The 10,119-nt window shown below is 42.0% G+C and overlaps 3 protein-coding genes across 7 annotated transcripts in view; 1 reads left to right on the top strand and 2 right to left on the bottom strand.

The window, feature by feature from the left end:
• Positions 1 to 1,306: 1,306 nt before the first annotated feature.
• Positions 1,307 to 9,625, bottom strand: MKKS (MKKS centrosomal shuttling protein). Its single transcript, XM_058801987.1, has 5 exons — positions 9,479 to 9,625; positions 5,518 to 6,934; positions 4,854 to 5,029; positions 4,099 to 4,209; positions 1,307 to 3,645 (listed from the first exon to the last, which is right to left on the bottom strand). Exons 2-5 carry the CDS (start codon positions 6,506 to 6,508, stop codon positions 3,205 to 3,207), a joined length of 1,719 nt encoding a protein of 572 aa, XP_058657970.1. The 5' UTR covers positions 6,509 to 6,934; positions 9,479 to 9,625; the 3' UTR covers positions 1,307 to 3,204.
• On the bottom strand, positions 6,700 to 9,673 carry LOC131555769 (uncharacterized). Of its 4 annotated transcripts, none has more exons than XM_058801992.1 (3): positions 9,525 to 9,673; positions 8,504 to 8,733; positions 6,700 to 6,934 (listed from the first exon to the last, which is right to left on the bottom strand). In XM_058801992.1, the coding sequence occupies exon 2, from the start codon at positions 8,714 to 8,716 to the stop codon at positions 8,525 to 8,527; it is 192 nt and encodes a 63-aa protein (XP_058657975.1). In that variant the 5' UTR covers positions 8,717 to 8,733; positions 9,525 to 9,673; the 3' UTR covers positions 6,700 to 6,934; positions 8,504 to 8,524. The 4 variants fall into 4 exon arrangements, with proteins under 4 accessions (XP_058657975.1, XP_058657974.1, XP_058657976.1 ...); XM_058801991.1 differs by having other exon boundaries at positions 9,479 to 9,574; XM_058801993.1 differs by having other exon boundaries at positions 8,504 to 8,729; positions 9,479 to 9,574.
• Positions 9,674 to 9,921: 248 nt separating this feature from the next.
• Positions 9,922 to 10,119, top strand: part of SLX4IP (SLX4 interacting protein) — a 69,740-nt gene continuing 69,542 nt past the window's right edge. For both annotated transcript variants that reach the window (XM_058801990.1, XM_058801988.1), the window contains exon 1: positions 9,922 to 10,097. The gene's annotated coding sequence lies outside the window, so the exon portion shown is untranslated. The remainder of the gene's footprint in view (positions 10,098 to 10,119) is intronic.

Raw genomic sequence — 10,119 nt, 5'->3', positions numbered from 1 at the left:
TTGCAGTAAGGTGTGAAAATAAAATGAGTTTAATGATTAGGTCAAGCAGCCCAATCCTGGAACCCGTTCTGCACTTAATTTTACTGGTGCCTGAAATAATGACATGGTGGCTGTACTTACAAACACTGTAACTACAGTTCTGCTTCCAGCATAGAGAATAAATTTGTATATGCTCTTGAGCTTATGATGTGCAAGACTAATTTAAACCAGGCAATGCATACAGACAAAAAGCAAAGTTATTTCTTAACTGAGAATTTAAGATCACAGTGTTACTGGTCAAAAAGTTATTTATTAGTACTGTGCAACTTGTCCCTGCTGAAAAATGACTTGTATAGAAATGACTTGTATTTACAATAGTGGATAGAAGCTACTAATATTCTAGAACTACCCATTGTAATATGGCTTCTCAAAAAGTCTGGCTGGCAGATTGTAAGCATGCTGGAGGCAGTCCCTTTGCAATAAAGTCAGACTATTTCTGCATCTTCAGAACAGCAGTAAACACAGATCCAGTTAAAGTTCTTGCTACGACATTGACTCAAAGACATTGATTTTTCTGATATTCAAGAGTGTAATACTTACATGACTCAGATCTCATGGCACTGCTGAAAATGTGATAAATACCACATTTTGCTAACCAGCACAGCAAAATACGGGCACAAGTAAAACTCAAGAGTACAGGTTTTGGGTAAGGTGTGAATTGTTTTGTACAAGCTCTGCTGTGCCTGTGATATTCCAGGCACTATTTTCCTTACAAGCTTTGACAGCAATCAATACCCTTCTTACTGGGACAGATCTAACACTGTAGTGGCTGCTCAGCCTAAAAAAACCCAAACACTTGAATTAAAAAAAAAAAAAAAATTAAACCAACAAACCAGTGTTATGCCACCAATATAGTAAGGTGAAGTTTCCCAAAGTCACAAACCTGTTTCTAGCCTGTCTTCAAGGATTAGCATCACACAAACATCCACTGAACAGCAGAGCACAGACTTTGAAGACATGATACAGTAAGAATTGCTGATATGTCTGACACAGCTGATCTCAAATTCCAAACAAATGCCAAGGGGAACAGGAATAAAACCAGAGTGGCTTCTCAGTGGCATTACAGCTGACCATATTTCATTCTGTCAATTTGAAACACACAGGGAAACCCAACAATTTTTGCACCCAAGTTTTATTAGAAAACATCAAGTTCAAAAAAGTTACTTTATGTTGCTGTTCGATTTGAGTCAAAATTCTTTTTACGTGGATTTTAAAAACTATCCAAAGCTGTACTCCTCCTATGTTACCCCTCAAAGATGAGGCAACAAGAAACATTAAAGGTTCAAGCCTACTGTAGTACAACTGAGAACTAAACCTATACTGTCCATAAATAGCAGAGCAGGCTGCTTATTTATCCTTTTTAGCTACAGTAGAAGGCAAAAATTAATTGTTATTAAAGTTATCTATATATGAAAAAAATCTTTAGTTCACATATAAATGATTTTTAGCTACTTAAAAATTAAATTTAATTTTTTCAGTTTTTTAATCTGTGACTTTCTTTTGGGGGGAGAATAAAAATCATTGTCAGCTCTGGTTCAAGACCTGTGATTTGACCTTCAGATACCAAGACAAAAGAACACTCACAACTGCTTCTGCTTGAATATTGTTTTAATTTTCACTTCACAGCTGTAGTCACTAAACTGAACATTTTCCACACTGCATAACAAGCTGCTATTATAGGAAGTCAAATAGTATAATTCAGCACTCTGAGCTGGAGAGTCATAATTAGATGAAGTATTACCAAGATTCTTCTGTGCCTTTAGATGTGCACCATCATTTGGCTTCATTATTCCTGATGTTTTCAGATAGTTCATGGCATATGGGAGGATCAAGATATGAAAGCAGCCTTATTAGCTTTCAAACCAGCTTTCAGCAGCCTCCATTCTCAAGCCTTGTAACATTCTTGCACAAGTCCCCAAAGTATGCCTTACAGCACTGAAGCAATCATTTCAGGTCATAAAAAGATAAAGAACTTTAAATAACTCTTCATTTTTTTTTCCCAGGGAGAAAATGATTACTTGTGTTCTCAAAATTAAAAGAACTTTGTACAGAAGGCCTGGAAAGATCAGGTTTTAATTACATATTTCAAAACTGAGTTATATATAACAATTCTACTGATTATATGCAGTAAACAAATATATTAAAATCTTAAGAGAGCAGGAAAAAATAAGCAGACTAGACAACAACTGAGTTGGACGTTTTCTGAAAATGCACCATGCATGATTTGTCCCCTGTGACTGAAAACAAAGAGGGAGAAGAAAAGTGGCAAAGAAAATGAGCTTAAATAAGAAAATGTAGCACCCTTTTTGATCTTGCATGCAAGCTGAGAATAAGAAAAAGTTTTGATCATTCAGTCTACAGTCTTATTTAAAGATCAAAACAAGTCTGAACAGCTTAAAGCCTTACTTCATTAAAAGAAGCCATGCACAGTCAAAGAGTTAATTGAATGGTAAGTGGGACATCCTTGCAGCTTTGCTGGGATGACAGAAACTTCATTATACACTGCCCTGTATTCCACAGAAGATAATCAAGGTCCACTTCACAAAAGTTTTTTCCACCCAGTCTGCCATTTATTTTCAAATCTTCTATTACCTACCTGCTACGTTAAGAGCTACAGGTTGAATTTTTCTAACTTGCTAAATAAATTACTAATATGAATTTAAATTTTTCACCATTTAGAAATAGAAACTGCATCTGCATATAGTATACGGTAACAAAAACTTCAGGACAAATTTAAAAACAAGTGGCTTAAGGTATCTGCTAAGCCTTTTTTACCTACAAAATTAAAAATACCAGTGATTCAATTCTGCTGTAATATAAAAGTCTCTTTAGATGTGTAAAGCTTTTGCTGAGACACTATAAACCCTAATACATAACATTTTCTCAGCAAGTGAATCCATTTTTCCCATTCCTTTGAAGATGCCACAGAGCTAACCAACATCCAAAACTTTCCTTAATGCAGAGGGAACAGGTTGAACATTTGAAAATGCTTGAGAGCACAGCAGATTAACAATGAGAGGAGTTTTCAATGGCCAACTGTTGAATTTAAAATTTCTGTCTGCTGTCCACCCTCTAACCCATTCAAATATTTTAACACATTATAGATTAGCCTGCCTTCAATTCAGTGTTGTCTTGCTAAACAACACAAATCATGTTAGATCAGAGCTAATTTTGATCTTCAATTATGTATGAGAGATCCAAAATCAGGTTGGCTGTCTCCAGAGCTACTTGCAGGCCGCTGCACTTGGCAGCAAAGCAATCCAGAACCCGGAGGTCAGCAACCTTTACTGAGGGCTCTTGAGGGCAGCCCTGTAAAACAGGAGAGCCAGACTGGCCTTGCAAAAAGCTCCAGCTGAGGTCCTCTGTGCTACCACTCGCCCCACAGCTGCATTTGGAAACTAAATCTGACCACCTGGAGACACAGGGAGAACCGGGGGGAACAAACCAGCAGTGCCCATACACCACATCTGTCAGGACTTCTTCTCCATCGTGACTAAGAGCGCGAGCTACAGACTCGAGGGCGCGGCAAAACCCCTCAGCAACCAGGCGGTACTGTGTCTGAGAACAACCCAGGTCTCTGAGAGTGCTGGCAGGCAGGCTGTAGCTCTAAAAAAGAAACCAGAACCAGGAAAGCAAAGTTAGAACACAGTTTCACAGAAGTAATTTTAAGCATGTATCATACTGCTGCTTTTTTCCCCCCCAAAACAGATGGTTCAGTTCTAACTAAAAAATGTTTCATTATTATCCCATGATAGGAAAGAGTCAAAGCAGAGTTCTGCATGATCATCTCTCAATATAAAAACCCTGCATATTTTCAACACTTAAAAACATGCAGTTACTACAACAGATACCTAAAGAAAGATCAACAAGTACAAATATAGTGTTAATTTTAAGAGATATAATTAAAACTCAGTGCTTCAAATAGACTCCTTATTTTATATTAGTAGTTAGCAAAATGCCACATTAACCTAGAAAGAAACAAGTGTTTTACTGTCACAGTGATTCTACATAAATTCTTAAGTACATTAAGCATCTTTAAAACCCTTACATCTTACGTACCTTGTGTCTTAGGTATGAAGCCAGGTGAGTTTCTGTACAGCCCCCTCCTAATAATGCCAAAGGTTCCTTCACTGTTAACTGCAACACGTGTTCTGCAGTTTCACAGACACGCTGAAAATCACAGAAAATTCTTGTTAAACATATCATGATTAATAGGATTTGTCCCCATTGAAAAAAACACCAGAATAAAATTTTCAGTAGTTTCTGCTACAGATTCCATAAAGTTGAATTACATGTGGATATAAAACTGCTGAGAGATTTCCAGACCTTGTTCACTTAATAAGAAATTGTCTTTATTTGTCCACACTATGGAAAAGCAGAAATAAAAAGCAGCATTTCAACCCTTCTTTTTTCAAAACAGGGCTATATATAAAAAGTCAATCAGTATCAACGACATTTCCAGACCAAATGTTCAATGCAAAACAATGCTTGACTATCATTGTATGTGTTGCTGCTGGCTTTTTGCTAGGCAGTTTTGATTTTAATGTTCTCATAGATAAAGTAATGAAAATGAGAATGTTTATCCAGTACTGGCCTCAAGAACAGGTAAAGATGTACCTGTCCCTAAATAACTTCCTGTATTAAAACAGAGGCATTAAATGAACATGAGCACTTCAAGGATTTTGAAATTCTGGAAACAAATAATTTATGTACTGAAAAACTATGCTTCTAAACTCAATGTATTTCATATTTCTCAGTATTTTTCTATTAAAAATATGACTTTCCCAGAAAATATTTGAAGAAAATTTACCTACCTTCAACTCATCCCATGCTGTTTCACTTCTGTTACAGAGTATCAGGCTGCAGATAACTGTGTCCCCAGGAATTAGATGTAGAAAATGCTTTGAAGCAAAACTCTCAACACACAAATCTTTCAAGCTGCCATAACAGCCAGGAGGCAATGAATGTATGGAAGCTATAGGCTGTGAACCTGTCAATTAAAAAAGGAGAAAACAGTATGTGGCAGCATCAGAAGAGCTAGCTCATGCATTTCATAAGGCATCACCTTTATTCCTCTTGGCTTTTTAAGTTATATACATTGTTCAATACCTGTCATTTCAATTCACACAGGAAATCACAGAAAGCAACACCTTCAGGGTGCAAGACTTGGTGGCAATTTGAGATTAAAAAAAGTAATTGTTTCATTTGCCTTGAATCAAAGTTTGAAAACAAACTGGAACTGGATATCCCTCATGCCACAAGCAGTAATAACAACTGTGGTATGCCACCATCAGGACCTGCACAGAAGACCCAGTCACCTTGAAAAATGGCTTGTGGACTAGAAAAGAGCAACTCTTGCTTGTGGCTAAAGTAGAGGGAAATAAAAGACCTTCCTCTGCCATGACACCAGCCCAGGTGACACTCCCCTCACAGAGACAGCTGCAGGACAATGGCTCAAGCAGAGAACTGGCCTGTTACCTGTCACACGGCCCAGGGGCTCCATCAGGGACAGCCCGGCCCTGTCCACAGCCACCACACCCTGCTCCTTCAGGTACTGCTTCAAGGAGGGATGCATCACCTTCTGGCACACCACAAGGCCCACCTCATCCTTAACCAGCTGCTTCCCCACGTTCAGCAACTGATTCAGCTCCGACACTTCCAGAGAAACTCCGTGATGGACCGCTATAGTTCCTTCCTCAGGGTTAGAGCCGTCCCCTGACATGGACACACTGAAAAGGGCAATCTTGATCATGTCTGAACCAGTCCTTTTGACAGCAAGTGGTTTTCCCAGCTGGACTTCTGGTGCTTCTATCAGCAGACCAGGAAGAACTGTAGAATCCACAACTCTTCCACCCTTCACAGGTATTACCACACACTTCCCTAAAGCAGCATTAGTCCCAACGTGACATGGAACAGTAAATATAAAAGCCCTTAAAACCAGTGAGGTGAGATGATCAACTTCAGTTTTATTAAGCATGCAAGCAGGTTTGCTTGTTAAAATGCTCCGAACCAAACAAACAAGGGTCTCAACACTGCTAAAATCCACAGACACCCGGCAACCACAGGACTCAGATTTCAGGTGGTCCACGCACAGACTCAGAAGATGCTTGCTTATTGTAATGAGAGTAAAAGGTGCAACATTCAGGCTCCTGAAATTTTCAATGAAGCCACAGCAAAGAATAGCAGTGAACAAGCCACAGTCACTGAAACGTGACACGTGGTTCTGTACAGAGGCTGTCAGGACACGCAGCACGGGCTGGCTGAGGGAAAGGCGCCCCAGGAGGGCCGAGGACTGGGAAGTGGTACAAACACAGCCCCCCACACCATTGTGCAGCTGCTTGAGTCGACCAGCAGGACCGTAGGAAGATTTTAATATCCCACTCAGCAGAAACAGCGACTGACTCACTACATCTCTTGTTAGCGGCTCGCTAATAAGTAACGGAGGCTTTCTAGCTTCAAGGCGAGACATTCTGAAGGTAAGATTTTAATTCTAGCCAAAAACACATTGCATTTTTACTTGGATCTATAATTCATTGCACTTTTAAATTTTAGGAGTGGTACATTTTAATTCTTTGCAGGTAAGGATTATTTTCAGTGCAAAACAGTATAACATTCCTGAAACTACTCATCACAGCTCTCTTAAAACGAGGCTTAAATCATGTTACAAAACAGAAAAATAGTGACAGCAGGAAGCTATTTCATTATGGACGATCTCTTCTGGCTTCTGAATGAGATAGAGCAGACTTTTTCGCAACAAAGTTTACAAGCATGCTTCCTATATGAACACCTATAAGTGACAGTCCTGCTACAAGCAGAAAGTTCTTTCTACTCCAGGAAGTTTTCTTCATCTTTTCTGGCAACAGGCACAGATGAAAACCTTCAAGTTTAGTTATACCTACAATAAAAACCAGAAAGATATTAGAATAATTGTTGGAATATTAAGTCAGAGTTATAACAAATATTCTTATGAAAATATTGTATAGCTTGACCTATTTTAGTTTTCACCAGGAAAAGTCACAGAAGGACAAATACTGCATAAAAAAAATCACTTAGGTTGGAAAAAACCTTTGAAGTCTAGTCCTGCTGTAACCCCAGCAGTGCCAAGCCACCACTGAACCACGTCCCCAAATGCCACATCTATGCATCCATTAAACACCTCCAGGAATGGTGACACAGCCACCTCCCTGGGCAGCCTGTGCCAGTGCTTGACAACCCTTCCTGTGAAGACAGTTTTCCCAACATCCAATCTAAACACCCCCTGGTGCAACCTGAGGCCACTTCCTCTTGTCCCAGCACTTGTCACTCGGGAGCAGAGACTGACCCCCACCTGCCTGCAGCCTCCTTCCAGGTGTTGTAGGAAAATATAAGGCTGCCCTGAGCCTTCCTCTCCCTGGGCTGGAGACCCGGAGCTCCCTCAGCACTGCTGACAGGAGCACTGCCCTTCTCAGGGCTCATTCAGCACCTCAGTGTCCCCCAGCAGTGCCGAGCACAAGGGACAGGCACTGTCAGCACACACTGGCTCACGTTCAGCAGCTGTCACAGCATTCCCAGGAACCTCTCCAGCCACTCTTCCCTGTAACTCAGCATGGGGCTGTGACCCCAGTGCAGGACACAGCACTGGGCCTCTTGAACCTCCACTGGCCTATGCATTCTATAATGCTTTTTAACTGAGGAAATCTACTAATATGATTTTGCTACAAACACAGAGAGTGCATCAATTATACCTGCTTATCAATAACTTCAATTCTGACCACTGGTCTGCACCCTTACCAGCAGGTCTGTAAGGAGGCTACACACAACTTCACTGAAGTACCAAAACTACAGCAATTTCCACCTGATTTTACTCAAGAACTAAAGAACTCAACTGGTCAGCAGCGCTTCCCAGGCAACAAAAACAATAGCTTTTGATGTTCAAACAACTTCAAGAACTCTGGCTCAAACAAAGGTTTCTTACTTCAAGAGGCCCACAAAGAAAGTTTTTCAGTTCTTACAACAGTAAAACTGAAATCAGTGCTTATTTATGTTTCTATGTGAACTCTACAGTATTTACACTTTTACTTCATTTTGTTTCTCTGCTGTAATCACCATCCCTACTAACACAAAACATGTTACTATGCACAGTCACAATTATTTCTGGGCAGTTTTAAGCCTAAAAGGACACTGTTACAGATCCAGTCACACGAGTTTGATTGCTGTCCTGAAGTTACTGGCACTTGTTTTAAAATATCTTTAAGACATATAATCCTCTCACTTAATTGATCTCATAATGTGGGATTTAGCAGTAGTTTTTGAGACTTATGATGCACTTTTTGGGTCCATGTAGGTACAAAAAATTAACTCAGTTGCAAAGGAGGATAAAACTCCAAAAGACTAAAGTTAGAACACCAAGGCTGTATGTTTGAAAATTCCCAATTAATTCATCTTCTCCCTCAGAGACACAGATACAACTAATTAGGCAACTTACCCAAAAATCAAAGTACTAATGCTATTTTTCTTTACTTTTGCGAGCAGTTTGCATCATGAATGCCAGAATCTCACGGTCTGGAGAAAAATCCTCTGTCTTCACTTGGAAAATAGGACTGGACTTCAAGTAATACCAGCCCCAGTGCACTAGCCCCAGGCTAGCTCCCATAACAATCAGAACTTTGTTGTCCTTCCAGAAGGTTTTAAGACCCATTGCAAACTGGCATCTACCTAGGTAAAGATAATTTATTATTTTAAACGTATTCTAGAAATCCTTTTTTTCTTACTCTATAATAACAATACTGAACAGATGAAGCTGAATGTTAATACCTTTAATTGCAGTGCAGCAGATGACTAAAACACTAAACAAAAAGCCTTACTTTGTGAACCAAAAAAATAACCTCAATTCAGACATTCTGAAATGTTAATTGCTGCATTTGCTTCGAGCTTTGGCATACTAAATCTGAAACACAACAAAGCTTTATCTAATTACAAGCACTACTGCCCAGATGGTAAGCATCAGAAGCCCAAAAGCAGGTTCAAAATCCACCTTCCCCCCTATAGTTAATAAAATTCAATGAGTAGCTGGGCTCCTACGGCAATGCAGAACTTTGAAACTGCAGGCAAAGCAAGGTGTGAAGCTTCTGACACCGCTTTACCTTTGTGCAGCTTTGCCTGATCACCTTATAGTATTCAGAAGTGGCACCATCACAAAGAAAGCAATAAATTAATCCTTATGTAATGAGAAACTGGAAAAAAACTACTTTCCATGGGATTTCTCACGGACACTCCTGTTTTATACCAAAACGCCTCACTGGTTTGAGCGGCTACAAAGCTGTAACTCGGAGAGGAAATGCTCCCACACCCGGCCCAGCACCGTGGCCCTGGCAGGTGTAACCCGCCCCAACAAACACCCCTCCCTTCATCGCGCTACGGAGCCCCCACAGCCCACTCCTTCTTCCCCGGACCCAGCCACCTTGAGGCGCGGGCGGCTGAGGGCACAGACCGCAGGCACGGCGCACCTGAGGCGTCTCCCCGCCCCGGGAGCGAGCGAGTAAGGACGGTGCTACCAAGGAGCCTTCCCGGGGAGGAGAGCACTCGCCCAGCCCTCACACGTTTAAACGCGCCCCGGCAGGAAGGAGAAGCCCTGCGGGAAGCACGGCCCCGGACGTGCCGCACCGCCCCCCTCGCCCGCCATTAGCCGCGCGCAGCCTCACTGGCGGCGCGGCCCGCCTCAGCCGCCGGCGGCCATTTTGCGTGCGGGCAGCGCGGGGCGGGCGGCAGCGACGGGCGCGGCCATTTTGGGTAGGGCAGAGGAGCGGCGGGAGGCGGGCACGGCGTGGGGAGGGGTACGGACGCGGCTACTTAATGCCGCCCGGCTGTCGTGGTTGTGCCTTGGGCTTTGGCTTTGCGCCTGTCCTCGGTTTAACCTCTGAGGGGAGGCTCGGGCACCCGGGACTTTGGCGGTGGTACCGGCCGGCCGGCTCCCACCGAGCCTGCCTCAGAGCCTGCCTCAACCGCCGCCTCCGGCGTCGCCTCAGCCGCTCTGTCCCGTTCCTCACCCCCGCCCAGCCTGGCCAGGCAGAAAAATACGTGTATATATCTCTGATTTTTCTT

The sequence above is a fragment of the Ammospiza caudacuta genome, chromosome 3 (assembly GCF_027887145.1).
Source record: "Ammospiza caudacuta isolate bAmmCau1 chromosome 3, bAmmCau1.pri, whole genome shotgun sequence".
Taxonomy (NCBI): domain Eukaryota; kingdom Metazoa; phylum Chordata; class Aves; order Passeriformes; family Passerellidae; genus Ammospiza; species Ammospiza caudacuta.
The sequence above is the reverse complement of the archived record's forward strand: the minus strand, read 5'-3'. Positions and strand labels throughout refer to the sequence as shown.

Bases quoted from the DNA above. Each gene is read 5' to 3' on its own strand.
- MKKS (XM_058801987.1), bottom strand. From the start codon at position 6,508: ATGTCTCGCCTTGAAGCTAGAAAGCCTCCGTTACTTATTAGCGAGCCG. The intron at 5,030-5,517 runs GTAACAGGCCAG...TTTAATTGACAG, and splicing joins GCCCCTGGGCCGTGTGACAG to GTTCACAGCCTATAGCTTCC. The intron at 3,646-4,098 runs GTACGTAAGATG...TTTCTTTTTTAG, and splicing joins CTTCATACCTAAGACACAAG to AGCTACAGCCTGCCTGCCAG.
- LOC131555769 (XM_058801992.1), bottom strand. From the start codon at position 8,716: ATGGGTCTTAAAACCTTCTGGAAGGACAACAAAGTTCTGATTGTTATG.